Source organism: Temnothorax longispinosus, chromosome 3, assembly GCF_030848805.1.
Source record: "Temnothorax longispinosus isolate EJ_2023e chromosome 3, Tlon_JGU_v1, whole genome shotgun sequence".
Lineage (NCBI taxonomy): Eukaryota > Metazoa > Arthropoda > Insecta > Hymenoptera > Formicidae > Temnothorax > Temnothorax longispinosus.
In genome coordinates, this window is record NC_092360.1 from 8461707 (window position 1) to 8487605 (window position 25899).

General features: G+C 36.4%; 2 protein-coding genes across 6 annotated transcripts in view; one reads left to right on the forward strand and one right to left on the reverse strand.

Moving 5' to 3' along the window:
* Positions 1-21437, reverse strand: part of Nachra3 (nicotinic acetylcholine receptor alpha3 subunit) — an 81010-nt gene extending 59573 nt beyond the window's left edge. Inside the window, exon 1 of one of the 4 annotated variants that reach the window (XM_071773982.1) lies at positions 21314-21437. The gene's annotated coding sequence lies outside the window, so the exon portion shown is untranslated. Of the gene's footprint in view, positions 1-3942; positions 3965-11937; positions 12484-21313 lie in introns of those variants that run through there. The other 3 variants (XM_071773987.1, XM_071773981.1, XM_071773985.1) reach the window with 3 other exon arrangements.
* Positions 14532-24736, forward strand: LOC139810437 (dynein regulatory complex protein 9). Of its 2 annotated transcripts, none has more exons than XM_071773990.1 (7): positions 14532-16338; positions 17392-17636; positions 17714-17812; positions 19113-19353; positions 19500-19706; positions 20057-20188; positions 21281-24736. In XM_071773990.1, the coding sequence occupies exons 2-7, from the start codon at positions 17467-17469 to the stop codon at positions 21479-21481; spliced, it is 1050 nt and encodes a 349-aa protein (XP_071630091.1). In that variant the 5' UTR covers positions 14532-16338; positions 17392-17466; the 3' UTR covers positions 21482-24736. The 2 variants fall into 2 exon arrangements, with proteins under 2 accessions (XP_071630091.1, XP_071630090.1); XM_071773989.1 differs by lacking the exon at positions 14532-16338 and adding an exon at positions 16355-17208.
* The last annotated feature ends 1163 nt before the right edge of the window (positions 24737-25899 follow it).

A 25899-nucleotide genomic window follows, 5' to 3' on the forward strand; every position in this document is an offset into this window, starting at 1 on the left:
ACTGGATATTGGACTATAAAATTCTGTAAAATTCGTTTTTGCTTCTTAAAGCATTTCATGCTTGAATATTTACAAAAAAAATAATGACAAGGGTGATAATAAATACGTAATAAAAATCTTTTTATCTAGTATTTTTAGACATTGGTAAAAACTTAGACGTTGTAAATCTGACACGTGAGAAATAAATGCGTTTTTGTAGCATTTAATTTCTATAACACTTTAAACATTTTTTTAAGTACAGTTATAATAAACATAAAAAATACTTATTAAAACAAACTCGTATGTAAAACTCATGATATCACAAACACCAGAATCTCCCATACCAGTGAATTATAAAAAATTCAATTTTTTGTTGCAACTTATAGTTACAGAAAACGCAAAAAATAAATTTTAAAGTGTCGTTTAAATTTAATACGAGCACTAAATTCTTATAGCTATAAAAACTTTTTTGATTTTTTTTATTCTCGCACAAGTTGTATACTTTTTTGCTCCTTCAAGTTGAGAAAACTTCCTCAATTTACATTAATAATGTATACGTATGTGATAAGTACAAATGCGAAATAAATGTAAACTGAGATTGTCTCCTATATAATATACAAGTTTAGTGTAACTCTCGAGAAAATACAAATACATTCACATACACCTTTGATGCGATGGCCGAAGTGTTAATAAAGTGGTAGACCGTAAAGGGATGCATCATACATGGGACTAATGGCCGGTAAAACTACGACAGTAATACTGCACGAGCAACACAGTGGCCAGCGTGTTCTCGATGAAGCATAAATCATAACACGACGGCCGCTAAGACCATTGCTGAAGCGGTTTTGCGTCAATTATTCTTGCTGCGCCCGCGTTGTCACCTAAGAACGGTTATTAAACTTTTCCTTCACCGCTCGTTACTCGTTACCTCAATGCGTTCTTCACATTTTTTGCGTTGTTAAACGCTACCAACAGTAAAAGTTGGTTCGAATCGTGTAAAGGACTATAATATGTATTAGTTTTGCGAAGTTTCTATTTTTCAAGATTTCACAACAATAAATTATTATTATATAAAATTTTAATTTTAATGTTAATGAAGTATTTTCATGAACACGAGCTGAAATTTCGCGCATAAGTTAAAAAATAAATGGAAAAAGTTGTATTACAAGAGGTTGTTTCTATGGAAATTACATAGAGGAAATTATACGTATCTATGTATATGCATAATATCTAGAGAGATATCACAATATGAAGATTTTTAAGATATATATTACATGCTTCATGCTTTATATTATTTTTTTAAATTTCGATTAGGTCGAAGAAAATTTTTCTAGTAAAAAAGTGGAAAAGATTTTCGAATATTAACGTTAAACGCTTAATTAAATCAAAATATAAATTTATATGAATGCAGTAATGAAAAATTAACATTACGAAATTGCAGCTAACATTCGACATAACACTTGTTACATAAAATATTGAGTCGCATCAAGCATTTAGTGACAGTTCTAATCGCGCGATAAATTGTGTCGACGAGAAAGAGATCTGAATAGAGAGAATACGGAATGTCTATGAGATTTAATTGATTAGATATTCCCTCTATTCACTTCTCTTTCTCGTCGACAGTCTTATTACACGATTAGAACTCTCACTAAATATCTAATAATGTGACTCAATATTTTATGTAACGAGTGTTACCTACGTCGAATGTTAGCTGTAATTTCATAATGTTAATTTTTCATTATTGCATTCATATAAATTAATATTTTATGCTCAGGTAATGTATTCAGCATATAAGCCAAGTAAACACGTAAGATCGATATTTTTCATTTGCCCTTATGTCATTACCAAAAAATATGTTCTACGATGGAGCAACAAGCATGAGCGTTTCTCACAGATGCGTAGATTTGTACGCAGATACGCCAAGACGAGATATAAGGGTAAAGTGTACAAAGAATAAGAGATAAGTATAGGGTGTTTATCTTAAGCTTTCAAGCAGCATTATGTCAACTTTCTAAAGAGAAAAAAATTCCATACTGTTTTATGAAAAAGAGAAATTACGTATAACAAAGAAAAGAGGAGAATATATCGTCAACTATAAAAAACAATTAAAAAGTAAGCTGCAATAACAAATCTTTTACAACGCACTCTTGCACTATATATATGTCAGCATACGGAGAAAATATTGTGGTAAAGATTATACAATGTACATATAACGTCTTTGTTACCCTGGAATACTGATATTATAATGGAAATTACAATATTTTTATTCAAAGATGTTGCGTATGTTCTATATTTTATAAAAAAATATGTGATTGTAATTTTTCGATTATATAATCTATAACAATTTAGAACAAATAAATTTCATCGAAGAAATTTCATAACCTGAGGACAGTTGACTATATACAAATTATATATTTCACTATGTTTCTAGTAAAAATTGCAATATTAGTACAATAACTTTTTTGAAATAATAAAAAATTGTCAGTTTTCATACTACAGATTAAAATATAACTTTTTATATACAGTAATTTCAATTATTTAATATAATAGTAAAAAAAAATATATAATATGTATAAAGATTGTTAATTTTCCTAGTAGTAAATATTATAATATTGTTATACTCTTGCTTCACAACAAAATGTTGTAAATATATTTTTCATGCAATTTATCCTGCAATATTTTCTCTGTGCTGAACAATATGTCGGAGAGGTTAAATGTCATTAAATCGTGTCGCTGTCACGATGACTGATATAAGTGATATAGAACGATTCGAATAGGTTTATACGGATATGTCCACGTGCCGCCGTGGAACCGATGGTCACTGACATAAAACTCACTGGAAAATCTCTCGTCACGTATCCCGCCACGGCCCGTTATTGAAGAGCTAAAACGAACCGTAAAGAATCTCCGGTGTTCCTTTGACCTGGTCGATTTATAAAGGAGTCGCGAGAATGGAGTTCGCAGCCGCGATCTAATAAATATTAAATATCCTCCGCCGACTGCTCCTCGTTGGGCACTAATAAATTTCAAATTATATCGACGTGCGCGACAAATTTCGTCCGCGTATTCATCATTGATATACTTTTAGAGTCCCGTTAATAATGGAGAGATCGATAGGTAATTGAGAACGGTCCAATCGCTATCCTAATGTCGCAATTTTACAGTCGACCATGCTCTATGTTATTTGATTTGGACAACCGTAATAATGGAATTATTACGGTCCTTTGTGTCGGATGTTACGGTGAAAATGGAAGCTCCAGAATTATTAATATTAAATTCTCCGTGGTAGAGAATATACGCGCAATCCCGTTGCATCTGCACTTATTTTTGTATACATAATCATGGGATAACGCAATTTGTCATTAAATGAGATAGTATAGTAATAAAATGATAATAAGATAATATAATAATACGATGAGAGAATTATTAACAAATAAAAACATCCAGGCCGTTCGTTTTCGTTGTCTCGTAAATTTCCTGAATTTGCAAGATTTTATCTACGGCTAATATTTCTTTCGTTCATCCATTGCGAACCCAAATGTGTTATCTTTAGCTGAAGTTCTTCTTACATATTTCTTGCCGTTTTAAATCAAATCATTTAATACAATTGAACATATTAACTTTTAATTTAATACGACTAAACATGTTAAATGACGTTTAATTTAACATCACGCAAGAAGTGTGTAAAAAGTGATTCAATCAAATGTGTCATTTTTACACATTTATCCGTGTACAAATAACTGCACTTGGATTTGCAATGTCATGACTGATATTTCTTTGTATTCATACTGATCTGTAAAACAGAGTATTAAATTTTTCAAGGCAAAGTTTCGAGTAAGAAAATTGTTCTCTCGCCTAAAACCTTGCTTTCGTCTTTATAGCGGTCGCTTTGCTAAAACAGTTGCGACAGATAAACGGTAAACGAAACTTGACATGAGAAGGACAAAAGAACGTCTACCGTACTTTTCTTCGAAAGCTTCGAGTCCTGGTTTCTCCTCTCTTGAGTCCTTCAAACATCTGAGTACTGAGAGCTCCCTGAAAACTTCAGGCTCCGCATCGACCGGAACTGAATTGTACAAACTGAAATTTTCGTCGAAATCTATAGAGTATTCTCTTCGGAAAACGACACTAGAAATACCGCATGTATTACCTGACTTGGCAATTAGACGGAAATTTTTTTCTCAAAATAACTAGAATAAAAATTGTTAATCCGGCATTTAGGTATATGGTGTTTTAAATACAACGTGTACTAAACAATTTTAGTTTTTATCATTAATTTTACAACTGCACGAAAAAAAATTATTCCAATAATTCGTTACGTTATATTTTTTATTAAATTCCGCATCAATTTATATGGATGTATACAATTTTACTCGATGTATACAACGCATATTCTATTCGCTAAAAAAATACGTATTTAAAAAATAAATCATAGTGAAAAAATAAAGAGAAAATCTTACAGGGTTATCGGACAATTTTTACAGAGGCGGTGTAAATTCAAAAGAGCGAGTTCCATCTCGGATATTGATGATGAGAATTGCGACATCTGGCAACGCCTTGGGAAAGGAAATATTCGCCGATTATTGTAATTGGCATCTAAATAACCGAGGAAAACTTCGAGCTGTTGGAGACGCTGCTCTCATTTAACGAGAGGTAAGGGGGAATTTGCTGACAAGAAAATTGCGTTGAGTGGCAAGCGGTTAGAGAAAGCGTCCAACGACAAGTACTCCTCTCTTCCTCTCCCTCTCCTTCTAAAGACACTTTTATTATCCTTCTATATTGCTTTATGCAATTAAGCGTCGTTATCGTCTTGTCGCGGCAAAACGTGTATAATCCTGTGCTTGCCGCATTTACGCACACTCTCTCAAACTGTCCTCCGACCACTTTGATAAAACTAGGACACTCTTTCTTTCAAATAGATTTGAAAGATAAAACGATATCTCAACATAACGTCAAGCCAATCGCTTATTTATAGCACAGATATTATCAAAATTTGTCAGTTACTTAATTTCTTATCAACGTTTCGTAAAGTTAATCTAAATTAATATTTGAATTTTTTATATTCTTTCCAAGCGATAAAAATAAAATTAACATTATTATCTTGTAAGCCATAAAATTCTCTGGAAGTTTCAAATTGCTCCGGTATATTATGATAAATTTCTTCAGTGAACTTCTCACCGACCCGACGTCGTCATCTCCAGTTTACCGTTCATTCTCCGCGTTAGAGAGTTATCCGTGTAAATAGCGGTAATGTTAATCTCCGGTTAATGCTACGAGACTCCGGCGCGGCGCGGGAAGATGCCAAACGGGGGAATTTATCGATTTCCCCCGTTTAGACCTGTTCAAATAATAACAAAACGGAAATTCGCCCTTTAAACTATGCCGTCGTATAACGAGAACGGAACATAGCAGCGATGTGAAACGGGAACGTGGAAAATGGAAGGAGATGGGCAGGCAGAAAAGGAAGAGAAGGGCAAGTGGGCGCGCACGAAAGGAAGAGTGCGGCCGGTTATCACATAATTTATTGCGACCTTTCAGGCAGCTCGCTAATGCACCCGAAGATACAAGATACTTGACCAGCTTCCACACACCATTCAAATTCTAAACGTATCGGAACGTGTAACAAAAGAGGCGCTTATCTCACAATCACGTACTGAATTCCCTTACAGGTCACTGGTATTCTATTTTATCATGCCACATTTACATAATGCACTGTCAGGATTACTAACGGGTACTAGATGATATTTTATACTGAAAATGACATTATTAAATATGCAAGATGTGCATCGTACTGTAAGATACTGTAAGGATACTTCAAAGGTAAACTTTTTGAGTAATTTAAAGTCAATCTTTCTTCAGTAAAGATATCAAAGCGCCGATACTTTCTAAGTTATAACCGACTAAAGATGGATAATTCTTCGTAGATTAAACTTGGGGAATATGAATAGAGAGCAAAGCTAATTTTTCACTTCAATTCAAATGGGATCTACTTTAACACAATTTTAACTTGGAGCTTGATGTTAACAAGATATTTAATACCGAAGATTAGAATAGTTATAAAATGAGATAATGTTCAATTAAATTTTTGTAAAAAAAGGATTAATCCAAAATTTTGAACGTATTTTCGCGCTTCGAGTAACAAAATCGAAAATAGAATAAGTTAACATATAAATAACACTTAATTTTACAATAGGTGTAAACTTGCTTAACTCGGGAATAATCACCTAGGGTGATTTTTATATCCCAGTGTTAAAAAAAATGAAGCTCATTACAGTAATTTTAATGTACTTCTTTCGTTTTGGGTAATCGAGGTGACCCGAGGATTAATGGAGATTCCAACTTTATAGAGATACTATCAAAAATGGACAATTTGAGATTAATTGTTATTTAACAAGAATTTGGTTAAATTATTTGAATGGTCATTCATGGATTATTTATTAGTTAGTTCAACAGAAATAAAAGTTTTACGTTTTGATATACTATATTCCGTTTAGATTCTTATTATATGACATTTTAGTATAAGAAAAAATAATAAAAGATGTTTTTTTTACAATAAATATTTATTCTATATTTATCCACTAATGTGGATCTCTTCGCATCAACAATTGTTTTGCTTAAAATTTTATGCTTTTAAATCTACATTCCATAAAGAAAATCATTATGCGCATGTAACCGTACCTTGCATTTTGCACTGGAAAACAGGACGCATCGTTTACGAAGTGTTTTAACAGCGGCGTATTATGCGGTTGTAGGTAGGGCGTGTTTGTTAATTGTACTTTACTTTGCGCTCGCTTAATTCCCGTCAACGTAATTCAATTGCGAAGATTGTTACTCCGCCATTACACGACGGAGTTATTGCAATCTACTGGCCTGCGTTTATGTCGCTGTTTATCGTTTACGAGCGATTGTACGTGACAAAAAGTTATTTAAAAACGAAATTATGTGAGTCCGACAATCATATCACATTTTATGCGGAATGAAACATTTTTAAAACGGTGATCACTGATGGTTTCTTCTGCAATTTCGCAAGCGCATATTACAAGCGCCGCGGGCTTAATTATTTTAACACGTTATTAATTGACTTCACATATACGTTAAAAGTCAAATTTATAGATATTTACGAATATTTATAAAATTTCAGTATCATTTTCACTCCTCTGATGATCATTTAAGAAACTCGATATCTGAAACTCGCGAATCAGGCTACTGTGAATTTTTCATGGGTACTGATCGACTTTCGATGAAACCGAGAAGCTCTTTAATGAGTATTATTATCGGATAACAGAGCAGGCTGTCGCCCCTAGCGACGACATTTTGCTCTTCGTCAGGGGGGGGGGGGCCATTGTCACTTTCGAAGGTTGCGTCGATAAGCAACATATGAAAATTCTTGCTTGGGCTATTGGTTTTTATCGAGGAAGCCCAACTGTACATTTAATGTTCTTATATCAGTCGCCCGCGCCGGTGTCTTGCCGAGCACGAACTCGACTTTTCTACTAGTTAAGGGGCATAAAGAACACACACGATAGTCTGTCCTGTCGGAAGATTCAAAAGTCATCGAAAGGAAATCAAATCTCCACGATACGAAATAAAGATATAAAAGCTGCAGAATGTCGAGTCAACATTTCAACCTATTATGTTCTAAACGAATATCTTTTTGCCTCGCTCGATAAAATTTTCTCGATGCCCCATACGGGGCATACGGAAAAACAGGAACTTCAATGATATTTTCTCACCGGTCTTTGTGTTCCTGAAATTGCATGACATTCTTTGGAAGTTCGTCGGATAATATTGTGTACACGCCCTGACTATTTACGCCAAAAAGAAAATAGAAGAAAGAGGGAAAGAAGTACGTTGGCTCGGACGAAAACACTTTTTCGCCGGAAGGAAAAATTTATTCAAAGCGGAGAAACCGTAGAGTGAAGCAATTAACAATATACCTCGAGCGACATTAAAGGAGCATCGTTTTATTCGACAAGCTAATAAGAGCGTAAAACAACACTTTGCTCGAAGCCCTTTGGCCTCTTTTAAAGCGAAGAAAATAATTAAATAAAAAATATAAAAATAAATAACGGCAAAAAATTCACGGCAAAAGATCGGATCGTATCCAACAGTGAAAAATCTTTATGTGGATGGATTTAATTACGCGAATCTCAGGATCTTGATTACAATGGCTGTATAAAATGGAAAATCAAAATTAATTTAAAACGAATACTAAATCCGTAATTTTCGAAATCCGAAGAAAAAGTTTTCGCGAACAGATTTTAGAGAGCATCCAAGTTTCTTTATTTTAGTTCTCCACTCTAGTCAACGGTATGCGATTTCGCATTTAAATCGCGTATGCTGCCTTATTAAAATACGTACGGAGCAACGCTGATAAGAGAGTCAGCGATGAAAGTTTTAATCATTTCACTCGGGCAATACGTTTACAGCACACTTTCCTGAAAACGCTCTTACTAATTCTGAGACCAAGGTGAAGCGCTTTATGGCCAACGTTTCGCGCAAATGAAATCCTCAAGGAACGACGTTGAACACGAGCATATATGTATGTAATATGTAATACTTGTACGCTCGACGATAATGTACGTCAAGCAAGATTTTTCTCTAAACGATTTGATTTTGTTAATGCCAAAAGAAAAGAACAAGTATCATAGAAACTGTTTCTATTTAATCACTAATTTTTAGACGCGTTAACATCGTTAACATGAGATATCAAATATAAATCGAGGCAAAATAAAAGTATAAAAAAAAAACCGAGTTGCGCTAATATTTTTGCGGAATAACGAAAGAATCAGAAGTATAAAAAATAGAATGCATCCTTCAGTCAGCCGTGATGTATCAATTTATTTGTTTATACACGTCTGCTATATGTACTTGCTTACACATATAAATTTTAGCTATATCATCGTAAAAATTCGTAGTTTTACAACTGTGTATTCGGACTGGAATTTTATAGAAGATTCAATCACGACTTACGTGCACAAGTATCGTTAAAATTTTATGAGGATTAAAACGGATTTCATGCGAAAATGATGAAATGTGTGTCCTAAACTTCTTAGCCGCTCGCTCGCGCTTACTTTTACCGCCAGGTAAATAATAGCCGAGCGCGTGGGATTGGTTCACCGCTCACGTGTGCCGCAAATCGTAATCCGGAATTCCCGCGACTACGATCGTGAGGCAAATTATCACTGTCACATTGTCAGGCCGATTTAACACAGCAAATTAGCCGGTCGCTAAGCGTTGTCGCGAATTTACATGGCATTCGTGACTATTGTCCTTAGACGCAACGTATCAAAATGGACTTTTCGAATACAATATAACTAAGTTTATTTTTAAATAGCATAATTTATAATAGTATATTTTACAAGGAGGCCACACACGCAACTGTTTTCTTCACTTTTTATCCACATGTATAATATGAATAAAAAATATATATGTAGTTTTTTAATAATATGCTCTTATTACTCATGAAACTGTCCCTTAAAAAAACCAACTTTATGTTTCTGAGTATATACCTATACGTATACGTTAAAACAGTAAGATATAAAAAATGTTTTAAACAGGAATAGTTTCAAAGGCAATTTAGAAAAATGTATTCACATTTTTTTTAATCTTTCACCATCAACAATTACAATTTTTGAATTTAAAATTTTTTATGACAATTAAAACTTAGTTAAAGACAGATTCGATTGTAAAAAATTTTAAATTATCTAGAGCAATAATAAGTATATGTGGTGGAAGTATTTTATGTATATATTTTTTTCGAAAAATTTGTAAATGTACCTTCATAAAATGTCATGAAAACCATAAAATTTTTATTGAATATATTCTTTCGTATCTCTTATCATATCTGTCCTAATGGTATATACTTGGAAACATAAAAATCGATTTTTTTCAAGGAGGTATTTCATCTCCCTCACCTATACATGAACAACACTACCTATTGAAAAATATCTGCCGTTTATTTTAATATGTACTAAAACACACACATACATATTCAAATCTCGTTAGAATCGGAAAAGAGGGGGATTTTCAAACAAATATTATATAAAGAATAATTTCTAAAAAAAGTTAAATTTTAAATTTTTCATACATCCTATATGCATGAGAAAAAATTTACAATTCAATTTTTAATTTTTGTAATAAAAAATTTTTGCCTAACATTTAATACTAAATATTATTTACTTTTTATTCTATTTGTCGTTTTCTTGTCCGAGATTAAGCACAAAAGGGGAGCGCTCTAATATACCAAAAATGCCTATTCCAGGCGCATATGTAAACTAGGCACTTGGCCGCGTGCAGGACGTTAATTGGAAGCGGGAAAAAGCGATTGCACGAGTGTTCGCGCGACAAGCAAAATGAGAGAAGTCGAGTGCTTTTAAAAACACGTCCCGCAAGAAAATTCGATTAAAATGATGATTTGTTAATCGAGTCTCGGATTCAGATAAGCCAGTAATTCTTCTCAAGAAAAAGAGAGAAGGTGAGAAGGAGGGAGAGGGAGGAGAGAGAGAGAAAGAGAGAGAGAGTATATTTCACATTTGGCGATAAACTAAAGCCTCGTTAAAAAACACGAAAATCATATTTTACTTTAGCAAATAATTATAAAAGTAAAAAAATTAGAAAAAAATAAAATAAAACGCTCTTTTTGCAGCTCAATTTGGCGCAGTTGCGATATATAGATTATACACGAATCAGAAAAAAATAATAAAGCTGAGGCAGAAAGGAAGCAGCGAGACACAGTTAATTGCACCATCATTATTCTATAGTACAATTAATTGTCGTAAATACAAAAAATATTTGCCACATAATACATTGCATTAAGTTAAAATAATTATTTTTTCAGTCGAGCGTACGAAACGAATCGAAAGCGACCGAATTTAGTGCTACAACGCACCTGGCTCAATAATAATAATAGTAAATCAATTAATAACGAATCATAATAATAAATAGATTAATAACAAATCACAAAATAATAATAATAAATCGATTAATGATATTAGTAAGCTGCCAGTGAAATTAACGGTGTATTCGGTAAATCCGATTTTCGACGCTCAGATACAAAGAGACCGAGAAACGTAAGATTAATCGTGATAATTGAACAGCGTTATGCAATTGTATGACTTAACTCCGCAACTAGTGATTTTAATTAAATTAGTGTTTCACGTTGCCGATTCACTTACGTATCTGGTTTCTGAAGGGTTTCTGGGTTAACTCTAGTGTTTGCATAACGGCGACCAATGCGCCACCGAAATACCATCTCAATGACGAATTTAGTACCCTACTCATAGAACTGTTTGTAATGACAATGACTTATTTGCCGGACTGGTTGGAACCATTAGAAAGCGATTTTATGAAATAAATTATGATATATCGAATTTATCCTGTCGGCTACGTTAATCGTATATTTTGATTATCGCGATTCGTCTTGGTGCATTTACGACCTCGCGCGATCTGGATTCATCAAGATCATATCAGCATCAATATCCACTGATAATTTTTGTTACGATGATGAAGTAGAGCCCGCTGCGAGTACAATTCGATTTACCGAGATTATTTCCCGCAGGCGGGATTCTCGGCGTCGTTCCCATCGAACGTCTCTGCAGGACGGCATGTTTACCACCCCCGCTCGAGAAAAAGAAAGAGCGAGACGGTCGTGGAGGGATAAAGAGAGAAAGTGAGACGGGGATGAGAGCGAGGACGAGACTGAGAGAGGGAGAAAGAGGAAGAGAGAAGAGGGATCGACATAAACACGAGGGGTTGCGAAAAGTGCCAACTAGGTTACCCATAACAACCCTCGGTAGGGCACGAATCGACATTACACAAGTTCAGTCGTCAAAGCTTGTTCCGCGCGCACTTTTCTCGCGTCGTCTCTCACCCGTCGCCTTCGCGTCTCCGCGCGAGGAACGAGGAGCGAGATGACGACCGAACGCGGCGAAAGGGTTAAGTCTCTGATGTACTCACCCTTGGTGCGAGATGCGCCGGACAATAACAACAACTAGACAACTGGCAGACGAGAGAGCGGACGATCACCAGTACCGGCACTAGCACGACCACCAGCGCACCATCCACGCCGACGGTGCCGACGGCGCCGACGGTGACGGTGCGGGTAACAACGGGGTGGGATTTTATAACCTTGCGCGGCCCGCCGTGCGAGCGAGACCGGAGGACATTTCCGCGACTTGGAGGAGCGGCCACGACGAGGACGAAGCGCAGTCCTTCTCTCTTTCTCTAGACTCTCGCCCGTCGGCTCCGAGATCCGGCGATTCGAGATCCGCGTATAGGAATCCGCGCACCAGGAGGAGCGCGTTCCGGAACGAGTCGCCGAGGAGTCCCCGCGATCGCGATCCGCGGCTGGGTGATCCCCGAGGGAGAAAACGCTCTCGAGCGCCGCGACGCGCTCGTCGACGACGGCGAGGAGCGCACGGCGAGTAGACGAGAACAACCCTCTCGCGCTGCTACCACCACCGACACCGCCCTCGCGTCTCCACGCCACGGCATCGGGCGCGGCGGAAGCGCGCCGTCGCGACGCCGACGCCGCCTCGCGAATACGCAAGCGCCGCGGCGCCGGAGGTGGCCTCCTGGTCGCCGCATGTGTACACATACGTCTTCCTGCGCGCGGGTTAGGTCCACTTCGGACTGCGATAACAGCCGACAGGGTGCGACGGTTTACTCTTGCCTTAGATAAGGGACAGCCACCCCATTTCAGCCCGCGAACGGTATCTCGTGAAACTCTGAATTTCGTCAACCGCGTTGCATTTCGCGTTCCTACATTCCTTATATGACCGACGCGTTGCTGGGCTGCGAGAAATTTTGGAATCAATCTCTGATGGGAGATTTATCGCGAGCCTTTTTAACATACTGTCTTTTGCAACTGACTGCACCTTCCTCGGAAATATGACCTGACATTTAGTGTATAAATTATTCCCATAGAAAACAGGCGGACCGAAAGAAAATTTATTCCGCCGTTTAAAACTTAATTAAAATAAATTGAATTAGAGATTAATTTAAAAGTTTCCCTTCTTTACTTAATAATGCACTTTTCGTGACTTTTTTAAGATTCTTCTATAAGACAAAAGGAAGAGATGAAAGATAGATAATCCTTATGAAAAAAAAACTACAGAAAGTCTACTGCCGTTGCGAAAAAAGTACATGAAACTATAGTAAATATTACAGTATTACTATAGTTTTGTGTACTTTTTCGCAATTACAGTAGTTTTTTTCCAAGGGAAAATAGTAAAAAAATTTCTTATATACGTAAAAGAACTTAATTATTTAACCCTTTGAGTGCCACACCATTTTCCTCGAGTGGTCCTAAAATACCCAAAACGAAAGATTCTCGAAAATTAATGAAAGTTTATAAAGGACGGTATTCATAGTCGGTTCTTACATTTAAGACCATCTTAAGTACAATCTTAAGATGTCTTGAACCAATCACAGAGCCGTTAGCATTCTTAAGACATTACTTAAGATAGTCGTGAAATCAGAACGGACTATGAATACCGGCCATAGAGAGGTTTTTGATGATGCTGATGACAAATTTCAAGTCAATTCAAAGTCAAATTAAAAAAAATTTTTGTCATAAACCTCTATGACAGCTTTTGTCATAAAACTGTTTATATATTTTTTTCAAATATGACTTTAACGTTATGTTTAGCACATCCAAAAACTCCTAAATGTACCTTGTGTTTCAGTCATTAATTCATTAGAAAACTTCATATAACAAAATATCTTGTGACGAGAATCTTCGAAAGTTTTTATTTTTCTGGTAACATATCCTTTTTCTAAAGCAACATTGTATAAATCAGACTCGAAAATCGTGTAGCATACCCAAAAGCCTCTAGTTATAATTTAGTGATAAAATCACTTAGCGGCTCTAATATAATAAAATATTTCATGACGAGAAAATCCATTTTCGCGGCATTAAACGCAATGTTCAAAATAATGAGAATTCTCGTCATCAGCAGTCAAAGAATTAAAAGAACAATTCAAGTAAGAAAACAATAAAAAGAATAAAAAAATTGTTAAAATAAATTCCCTTCTCCCTCTCTCTCTCTCCCTCCCTCTCTCTCTCTCTCTCTCTCTCTCTCTCTCTCTCTCTCTCCTTCTCCAAAGATTATGAATTTATAACTTTGTAACATCTGATTTCTCAGTCTATATATTTTAATGTCGAAGTTAACGTTTATACTCAAAGTTATTTTTCGAGAAACTTGTGCCAACTTATTATGAGAATCAAATCTTTCATGTTATTGTAAACGAGATTTTTATTAATACTTTTGCAACTAATTGAGAAAATTGAAGAGAAAAATTAAAAGGAAGGAGAAAATCCATGTTTGTTTTAATCTTTTAAGGCAAAATCAGACTTCTTTATAAAAAATCTTGTGTCGTAAATTGTGAATTAGTAATTCTACAACGAAAATTGACGGCAAAAATATCGACTTTAAGAAATTAGAAAATATACCGATTATATTACTAAAATATGAATATTAAACATGTGATTCTTATGACTCCTTGATAGTTATTGATGACATAATAATATAAAATCAAATTGATACAAAATAAAAAAAAGCATTATACATATACCGTAAGCATCATTAGATTTTCGAAATTTTTGATACTTAATCCGAAACAATTACTTGATAGGTAAATCCACTTTTGCATAAGATCATACATAATATTTCACACGCTTAACAATCTTGACGTTCTTCATCTAATTTTTGCATTCAGTTTTTTAAATTCTTTACCTAATTTTTTCTCGAAAAAATTCGTTTTTACTTCAAAGTTTAATCGAAAGGTGACATGCAACCTGTCAAATCGTGCGATTAATCGAATAAGTATCGAAAAGCCAGCACAGTAAAACACCCATGTATACGCAAATCCAGAATTTGTCAGATTTCTTTGTAACAGATGATATCGTCATCTTGTTTTTACGAATTCACGATCCGATATTCTTCACGTTAAACGAGAGCACGAACTCGAGAGGCCACACGAAGAACTCTTTCTCTCTCTCTCTTGCCAGACAATGCAGATTCAATTAAAAGTCCCCTCTCGATGTGAAAACTTTTCCAATCAAACTGATACGTGCTGGCGCGCCCTTTTTCGCCCACAGAATTTTTTCCCAGGACCAGGACCCTAACGCAATCGGATAGTAATTATGTCGATATCAATTTAACAGTTTTCGACTTTCGTTTGCTTCGCTTCGCGGAATAATTGAGAACCAACTCCAACAGCACGAGGTCTGCTCGTCCAAAGCAGATCAGATAGAACGATGTTTATCGAATTTCCATAGTTTCCTCTTTCCAATATGTCAATTTTATCGCAAAAACAAATGAGTTCTAACATAAACGCATTGTATTGAATAGCAATTGTCTGTTAAACCTCTTTCTGCACAGCATATAACATTACACACGATGAGGTATTCGACAAAATTTATAAGCTTTTCTCTTTTATTTTGCGATGTATGTATTTATACACGTACTTTGTGGCATTATTTCTCAATTATAATGTTATTGGAAATTCGACTAACCGCAAAAGAACAACGTGAAAAGTCTTTTGCCGTGCTGAGAGATAAAACGCCGAGTGGGAGATTTCGCGATACCTAAAATCGATAATTCCAGACAAGCATTCTATGGCAAAACTACACGATGCATTTCCTCGGCCTCATGTAAGCCAAAATGTACTTGGCTCCGTCCGCGTTCGTGCTAAATGTACGAGTATGTCCGCGCCTTTAAAGACTCCAACTTTTCCGCAAAAAGTTTCTTTCTCCGCGAAAACTTTCCCGGAAATGTGCGAGAAGTAGAATCGCCGTTCCGGAGAGTGTGTTCGCAGAACGATGCGACGCCGACGCCCGCGCCCGTACGAGCGCATTAAGTCGCAACTCTTCTCGGATTTTTCGCGATTTCCGTTTCCCGGGAATATTAACGAAATCGCGCGCGATTTTTCCCCGCAGCGATTCGATGAATTTAATTTCAAAAATGCCGCAGCGCGCTCAAGTCGGACTTTTGGGCTTTTCACATTATAAGAGGGAAAAAAAATTCCCCTCGGCAAATGCTTCCTTTTCATTTCCTACTGTACGATTTTTTTGGTGAAACCTCCAGTCTTTCTTTTTTTTTCCTTCTCATGCCTACTACCGCTTTAATGTCCATGGTCCCTGAGTTCGTTTCCACGGCAGCCCGCGGCGATGGATCAAACTGTTTAACTCGCTCGAAAGGTTTGCGGAGCTAGTACTGAGTTTGGACGGTTTTCTCCTTTTTCTTTCTTCGCAATACAGTGTATCGGGAACGATGTATGCCGGTCCGACGATGTGTTAATTAGCCCGCGAAAAAATGTCTGCTTATTTGTAAGAGTGTGTCTGGCACATATACGGTAATGTCTGTGTATTTATATACTCTTTCAATGTTCATTATGTATATCGAATGATTATTAAATATGTTCTTTTTTTTGTGTATACATGTATATATAGATATATATATAAAAAGTTATAAGTTAATATCTCAGAAATTCGGAAAAATTCTTAATGACGATATATCATTATTGTAAATTACTCGGATTTATAAAACAAATGTTTAAAGGATATTTTAAGATTACTTTTAAGAAGTGTATTTTTATCGTCTTAATTTTCGTTATACAATTATGTAATATGGCATGTATTAATGAAAAATTTCAAGATAATCTTATAAAATCGGAAAAATAACGCCACTCTTTCAAACATTACCTATATTTCATAAAAATTATGCACTTTTTCATACCATTAGGTTGCCATCAGTAGTTTTTGCAATACTTTGATTGATGAAATATTAATTTATAACGAATTACGTGACTCGCTTCGTCTATTAATAGAAAAATGTTACATAAATTGCATTAAAATGGCTATTTAGTGAAGTTAATGGTCATTCGCTAATTTATTTTATTGTCTTTCGCTCTTCCGTTATTGATTTTCAATAATATATTTTTTGCAAAAATAAGTCAGTTCGAGAAAGTAAATACATAAATCGTCTCTTGTTAATCGATCGTTCCGAGCACCTACCCTATTTCTCCGAAAAGATAGTTGGTATGCCGACTGTGTCGTTGATGTTGCTTAGAATTTAAGGAAGTAACGGAGAACCGTCTTAAAGTCGAGCTGGATCTACGCAGGAACGCGTGATAAATTGGCTTATCAGACAGACGTAGACTGACACGACATATCTATCAGGCGAACACATTTAACATTGAATTTGTCGACGTTGGACGTAAAACGTATGTACAAGTGCATGCATAAAAATGCATGAACCTTACTTCGCCGTGTGAAACATTCCCTACATCGTGAGACATATATGTGATTCTGTTATTCTCGCGCGGTTCCTGTCGAAACAATTTCGAAATATTTTCCGCGTTTCACAGTTTCATTCTCGAATAAAATTGCGTATATAAATTTGTTAGCGAAAACAGCTACGTTTACGACACACAGCGAACGAAAGACCGATTCGATTTCGTTAAAGAAGAAAAAAAGAGAGGATGGAAGCGTCGATTGGAGTGACAAGTCCCGCAGGATTTTCGCCGGCGGAGCGTGAAGTTGTCTTGGAGGTCCTGGAGGAATGTGCGGACTCATTGGCAGTTTACCAAAATACCTTGCGACAACAATCGGCGACAAGAGACGACGCCACTAATATTTTTTCCAATGTTGAGTACGTCGGGCGGGGTACAGCGCGATAAAACGCGACTACATTATGACGCGCCTGTCTTTGTATATATCTATCCGCAGGATTTCGGAAACGTCTATTCTACAGACGCTCACCGGAGGCGCAGCGGGTATGACGGATTCACGGAGGGAAGCTGCGCGTGAAAAGCTTCGACGAGACAGGTTGGAATGTATTTAGTTTGTCCATAAGCCTGTCTGAAAGACTGACATATTCGTGGCAGTGGTGGTTCATCCAATAGACCATTCAATAACAATGAAGCCTCAAAACGAAATTAATTATGTAATTAATAAATTAACACCTGTTTTCTCAAGAAATAAAATTATGAGTGACAAGCAATTTCTTCTTTTATTCATGTATTACAACATTATAGTATCAGATTTAAATCGTGTAAGCATTTAAAATATTATGGTAATAACAGTCGCCGTTTTTGATTATTTTTTATGTGGTTCGTTTCAAATAATTATTCTACGTGCTATTTTGTAATTAAACATAATTTTGCGCGTATTTGTTATTTAAATATGGACCTATTTTTTATATTTAAATCTGCATCCATTGGTTTTGATTGAGCCAAATAAAAAATTTCATTTGGTTCAATTTATAAATCGTACTTAATAATCATGAAATACAAATATAATAAAGTTTCAACATTGACTGAGAAATTTGCATTGGCTTGTTTGCCAATATGCAAATCTAATGAGTAAAACTCGATTATAAACATTCCCGTTCACATTCCGATATTAACTCTTTTACATCCAATTATTTTTAGAAGAGAAATGTATTAAATTAAATTATTTTTCAAAGTTTTTGTAATCGCAGAATATAAAAATAGGATCAAAACATAAAAATTGAAAATGATGAACCCAATATAATGAATGCAAAAATAAATATCTTCAAAATCTAAATAAAAGTTTACATAGAAATATTTTCATTGTCAAGATTATATTTAATTTATAAAACAAAATGCATGTTGAGATAAGAACGTAATAAGGGTTAAACATTTTTGACCTACAATCTATATCACATCCATCAGTATTGATCAATAGCTCAAACCGCTACATTTTTTACCATTGAAATGGAAACTCGTGAGTTTTATATAATAAAAATATTATTATAAATTCGTATTGGAATCAGTATTGAAATTTGTATCAGAATTGTGTTTAAGATATTATTACAACATGAAAATTACATTGCTTACTACGTTAAATCTTTTATAATATGATAGTCCAATAAAAATCATATTTTACTAAGCAATAATTTTTTTATATTTTAATATCAGTATTTATAAAAAATAACAATATATTTTTTGGTTAAAGTTTAAAAGCAATCCCCTTTTAAATTAGCTCTATTTGACTTCATAAATTGCTCAGTACTTGCCAGAGATATGATTTTTTAAACATGCTAAAAAATATATATCCTCCTAAATGTGCAAAAATTAAGGAATATATCGTTTATACGTTGCAGTTTATATGTTAGCGGTATAATACGAGACTTGAAGCGAGAAATTAACGAACACGGAACCATCGACGTATTAACCAAGGAGATCGAAAAAATCACGTCGCAGGAAGAACAGGAGCAGCTTGTAATAGAAGAAAATAAAAGGATGCGGACGATCGTGGTAGAGTTACGAAAAGCGATTGCCGATAAGAAAACAGCGCACGAGAAGGAGGAGGAGCGTTTAACGAAGAAGCTCACTTTAACACGGGTAAATGTTTCGTAAGCTACGGAAGGTTTACAAATGTATGTACGGCGTAACGGCGATAAATCATCAAATTTTACTGTTTAACCGTTATTTGTCGTGTGCGTAAGTAGAGCCACGTTGAAAACGAAACTTGTTGGCAAAATGTTTAGGACGAGAAGGAGAGGCTGAAACTAATTAAGGACGCGGAGATGAAATATGTCCGAGTGTGGGAAGCGGCACGTCGGGAGCAGTACGTGCTGCGTTACGAGTTGAATTTGGACGAATTGAAAAAGACTTTGAATGATCATTGCGTGCGCGAGAGGAACGAAAATCACGTGAATGATGTATTGACGCGTTATCTGACGCGGCGTATAGCGGTGAGCGCAAACTCCTTCCTAAACTTCTCTCGCTTAAAACAAACAAAAATGTCTCGTAGACAGCTCGTACTTAAATAGTTAAGACTTAAAAGGGTCCGGCATTAAAATGAAGACGCTTAAGCGGTCCCGTAAGTTCTTCAGCGAAAAAGCTTTAAAAGGTTGTTGAAAAATGTACTTTGAGATCGGAGCTTTTTATGACTTTTTCTTTACACTGGATATGTTAACACAAATTCGGCGCTTTTGCCGGATGCTCGCGAGCAACTTGCGCGAAATCAATTTCGTCAAATTTAAGACGAGTTGGCAAAGATGCCCTGGTAAGGATAACAAAAATATTTACTTTGAATTTGCAGCTCGTCGAGAATCGGATCGAGCAATGGCGGCAGAGATACGATCGGGAGAAGAAAATGTACGAGGAGGAGATCCGCAAAGTACGCAATGAGATCGAAGATGCTCGAAGATACTTGGAGGAACTTACAACGGAGGTATAATGACTCGAGAACTGTGCGACATGACAGTGCGAGAAATATTTTTATTTCATTCACGCGGTAGGTACGGTGCGAGCGCAGTAATTCAATTTGCATTCCGCCGCTGATTACTCTGACCACCACCACTGTGAATCTTAATTGCCGGATAAAGAGGATCCCAGCCGGCGTAACAAGCACAATCACTATCTTATTTCGCATTCTCTGTGTGACTGTCTGATTTACTACGTCACGTTTCGCCTATTGGCAATCAAGCTCAGATAACTTGGCCCGGGTGAGTTTAAAGGGCGCGCCGAAGTTTCGTTGGGGTAATCGATAATTCGCGTCAAGTACGTGTCCGCCGAGACTCAGAAATGTCTTGATGATCGTTATTAATAGCCGAAATCTCCTCGAATTCCAAGCTCCTGAGAACCTTTCACATGTTCCGGAGACCGGTTTATGTACATTTGAGTGAGAACTAAACCATTGACCGGAAGTTTGCGGATTAATTTCCCTTAGCTTAGGTATCTACATATATAGAGATGTGGCCAGAATTCATAACACAAAAATGCCCTGTTCAAACACGCAGAAAATATTTTCTATATTTTTGAGTTATCTTTCACGGTTATATTAGAATTCTGTCGATGTTGTATATTAATTTCTATTAGTATACTGACAGATTAAGATTATTATCAAATTAATATAGAACAATTATTGTAGTAATTTTAAAGAATTAACTTTCTCTTCAAATCATAAGTTCCTCATAAAATTTCGCAAATTTTAATCATTGACAAAAAATCAAATTATTTAAATGATATTATACATACATTACGTCCAATTTTTAAATCTATTTAACGTCCTGCAATAAAATTTATTCCGAACATAAAATGCCCGACCTTCTATAGCAGAATTTAGCCCCCACTTTTTAATCACACGTCCGTATATAACAAACAAGATTGAACCTTCCCTTATTGCTCATGAAGATACACGATCGCGTAAAGCCCCAATGAATCTCGTATAAGACACACTTATTACCGAGAAAGACATCGGAGTCCGGTAAAATATGTCGGTAAACTCGCGTTGAAGCTGGATACGGAACGGTGTTTGTTGCAGTATCGCAATAACCAGGAATTCATCGACACGTACCTTGCGGAGCAGGAGGCGCTCCGAAAACAAAAGGAGCACGAGGATCATGTACAGCGTAGCACAATCAAGATGCAAGCCTGGTGGCGGGGCGTCATGGTGCGCCGGAAGCTGGGGCCGTATCGACCTGAGGAGAAAAAGAAGAAGAAGCCCGTTAAAACGAAGAAATAACTCTCTTCCCCCTTTCGCCCAGTACTCTTAAATTACTAACGTAATTGCGTCGATATCGTGATTCGTTCAACCTGATTGGGCGAACGCGACTCTATTAATCTGTCAGTGATCTAACCGAGGTCACGGCTGTTTATAATTGATCTACTATCGTGCCCTAGTAACTTGAATCTCGAAACGCGCACCGGGCGAACATCGAGTGAAGCGCGTCAAAATTATTTTGATTCGTTCACTCAATTCAGATTTGAGAGAAATCAAAGAGGCAGAGTTTGCGCGGTGATTTCGTGCAGATTATTTACCTTCCTTCATAGAAAAAAATATTGATTCTACTTATCGAAATTAAATTAACGGGCGACGGAAAGATCAGTAATAAATTTTTCTTTTACTTTCCTCCGGCTCGCTTTGTATAATTCTCGAGATTGACATAAGGAGAGAACGTAACGCTGCAAGGTCATTCGAAAATACGAAAATCGTGAGAACATGAAGGAAGCGCGCCGTGGAATCGGCGCGGTGTTACGATAGCAGAGATTCCGCGAATTGCCGAATGCCAATTCTCGTGCCCCCTTCGTGATATAAAATATACACATGTACACACATATACGTATACATATATACACACACACAGGCGTGCAGGGGTCGAGTATTGTTCACGCAAGAATCTCATTTCCCGTGCAGCACTTCCTAGATTCTGCAGCGGGTTTCTGAAACACTATACATGAAACGCGCGGGCGTAATAATTGACGCGGGGTGCCTATACGCGGCACGAACGCCACGCGCGCGTCTACGCGTGAAACGTGACTTACTTACACGACGCATTTTTTTTATTGTTTGTTTAAAAGCGCGTTGAAAATAAGCTATTTTGCATACAGGATGTCTTACTTATTCTCGCGCATTTTTTTAACGATATGATCCTTGGTCAATTTGGTCGATCTCATCTCAGCGAAATGTCAAGAGAGATCACTCTCGCAACTTTAGTATCTTATATTATCTTCTTCGACTAAACTTCAAATCAGAATTTTATTAAAATAAATTTTATGTAAAGTTAAATAATGTAATTTTTCGCTTGTTTTCGGTGCATCGACAATTTTCGTAAAGCAAAATTGTCTCCAAAGAATCTGTCGTTAAAAGAATAACGCGAGAAGTAGAGCGCACTCTGTATACCCTGCTAATATAAAAATATTTTAAAACGAGGCACATACCAACGCCAACATCACGTTATACGTTTACAAAGTGTTCGTATTTTTATTTCGTTATATAATTCGGCTAGTTGAGAATGCCATTAGAGCGAGAATTCAATAATTTCTTAGAATAATTTTAATAATTCGTAACACGTGTATTTTCAGGCCAAATTACCTCGTGTATTTTTAGGATAAATGTATTCTCCGAGTATCTCTTTTTACGCGGGTTTATTCATACAACTCTGCATAAATTTTCAAATTTATCCTGTCTATTGAAAATGTCTGGCTGCTCTATGCAGCACTTTTGGCGAGAGGATTAGCAGACACACGATGCAGTACTAGCAGCTAATAAACTTTGAATATTTTAACTTTACTAGCGTGCTTATAGCTGGCGATGAGGAAGGCAAATTAGTTTAGCGTGACATCCTCAAGTACACCATACATTTTAACTACTACATCGTGCTAATATATATACCAGACATCAAAAAAGCACCGTGTGAACTGCACTTGAGAAACGCGCCGTTGCATCGCGACTCGTGTGTAAATGCATGTGCAATTACCATAGCCGCAATGACGGTTAATTCCGATGTAAAAGTCGTAATTTTGATTATTTTCGCTTTTCATATAGCACGCTCGCGGACGGTTCTTCGCGGCATAAATCTATCGATCGCAACTCGTGATTTCTGAGGAAAAATAAAAATACACAGTTGCACAATTGCAATTTTCGTAGGTTTTAAACTATGACCAGATATTTACGTTACAAGAGAACCCGATATTAAAATACGTACGCGTTAAGTATGCATATATATCCCGCAGATTGGAAAATCCTCACCCTCCAAAAAACTAAATGAAACACGTGTCGATTGAAGAGCACTTTCATGAATATAAGAAAGCAAGATATATATATTATCATTCTATACACATATCGAGTCAATCGTGTTACGTTCTCTTTTCATAAGGCAATCTTTTAGCGAGAAAAATGAAAAATCGTCGGTCCATTTTCGAGCGATTTTTCGGGACGTTCGTGTTCTAAATAAAACATAACGTGGAAATCGATCGATCTTTACCCTTTGCCACTGTTCGCGCCATATGCTTCTGGGCAGTTTTATTTTTACGGGACAGTTTACCGTGTGGCAGACCCTCCCCCCCGCGCGCGGAGGGAAGAAAAGGGAGAGAGGAAGGAAAGTTTTAATCCGGTGAAGTTGGAAAATTTAAGGCGACAGGGACGTATATGAAGTGAAAGCGGTCCCCGTGCGACCGTTGTTTCCCGTTGTCGGTGGCGTAAGCTCGGCGTTAACCGCGAGTACCGCGACGCCGTTGTGCATTTTCCGTCGTGAGAAATTCACGAGGCTACCCAACGTACCACCGTATACGTCCCAGCCCGCTCCCGTAAAACGAAAGCATGCAAGCAAGCTTACGCCCGGTGCGGCGCGGCGTGATCGTGCGGCCAGCCACCTCCTTAGATTACGATATAAGGAATGGGTAACGCGATGTGGCGCGGTGCACGCACGTGATAGCGCGCGCCCCGCTGGCTGTATGTGCAATTGCCTCGCTGACCCAGCTTTCGCCTACATCGATAAGATGCGCTTAAAATGAGGCTGACCGCGAGAAACATTGCCCGGAAACCCCCGAGCAAAATTCTATTATGTACGACGCCCACGTATTTCCGTCATTTCGGAAAGTGCCACATATGTAATTGCAAATGAAAAAAAAAAACGCGATAAGAAAGCCAATACGCGGTTGACGTGACGCAAACAACAAATGGTGTTCAATCGTGAATCAATCGAGCTATCCGATGACCGGACAGCTCTTTATTAACGATAAACTCACGCTTCGATTAAAAATTGAGACTATTCTCAGCAAATAGGTCGAAGTGTAACAAGGTCAAAGTAAATAAAATCAGTCGAAAATATTTAAGTTAGGCCAGTTTATAAATTCTTTCCTTCATGCATAACGATCTTAGTTAAAACAATCGAAAACAAATCATTTTGCAAGTAGTAACTCTTATTGTCTAATTCTTGTATTCGAAATACGAAATAATCTCATTATTTTGGAAGATTTATCCAAAATACGGATTGTAAATCGTACAACTTCATTTAAGTTTGTTTTGTGATACTACACAAAATAAATGCTTAAAATTTAAAATTATGATAAAACTATTTCATTAAATTATTACATCAATTGAAATAATAGTGTAAATCACTAATATTATAATAGTTTCAGATTTTAACGTTAAACTTAAATAATTTATATCGTCAAAAGACATGTTATTTCGAGACGATAAGAGAGTATAAATATAATGAGTTTTTAATAATCCTCATCACAATTTTATTACGTTTATTACGTTATTATTTTAGACGTGCTCGCATGGCGTACTACCGTACTAGATTAGATACTGATCAAGCATTCAGACAATCCCCTCGAATCTGTGTGAGAGAGACTCCCGTTTACCAGTGATTGGCAGAACGCGTAGAGCGAGCTGAGCTTCGATAATCAGATGGAAATACCGAACTCTGGATGTATTCGCTCGATTAAAGCACATCGATGCGCTGATGCATCGAGCAAATAGACTGAATATCGTTGTGTGTGTGTGTGTGTGTGTGTCTGTGTGAGGCATTAATAAAACTTCGTTCATAAACCGAAAACTAAATCAATTTTACGACTATATATATACAGATTTCGAGGAATTTTTCAATCAATTTTCATACATTGACCTTTTAGTAAATATATTAAAAATTCGTAAATATTCATTACATCGACAACGATTCGGAACATTTTTATTCATTAAAATGGTTTGGATTTCTCGCAAAGCTATATAAAATTATATTATATACACATATAATACATACATTGATGATACCTTACGATTCAGTGGAAATCGACCAAAAACTGTAGAATTATCAAATTTGCAGAAGTTCTGCATATAAAACTTCAAGAATTACAAAAAGCGTACATACGTACTGCAAGATAAAAACTGAAAAGTACTATACGACGTTAGTTACGGCTCGGAGCTCGGAGTACTCGTCAGACATGCTCGGATCGGACCTAAACATCGCCGAGCGCCGAACGGAGCGAACGGTCGACAGGAGAAACTACAGAGACCTCTCGCGGAGGTCAACAAAAATTGTTGATCAACAAGCAACGCTAAATTTATGAATGATAATGAAGTTAACTACGAGTCCGTCACATTTATTTCACATTTTTGAGAACGAAATTGTAAAATTCACTCATCTGTAGTGTGTA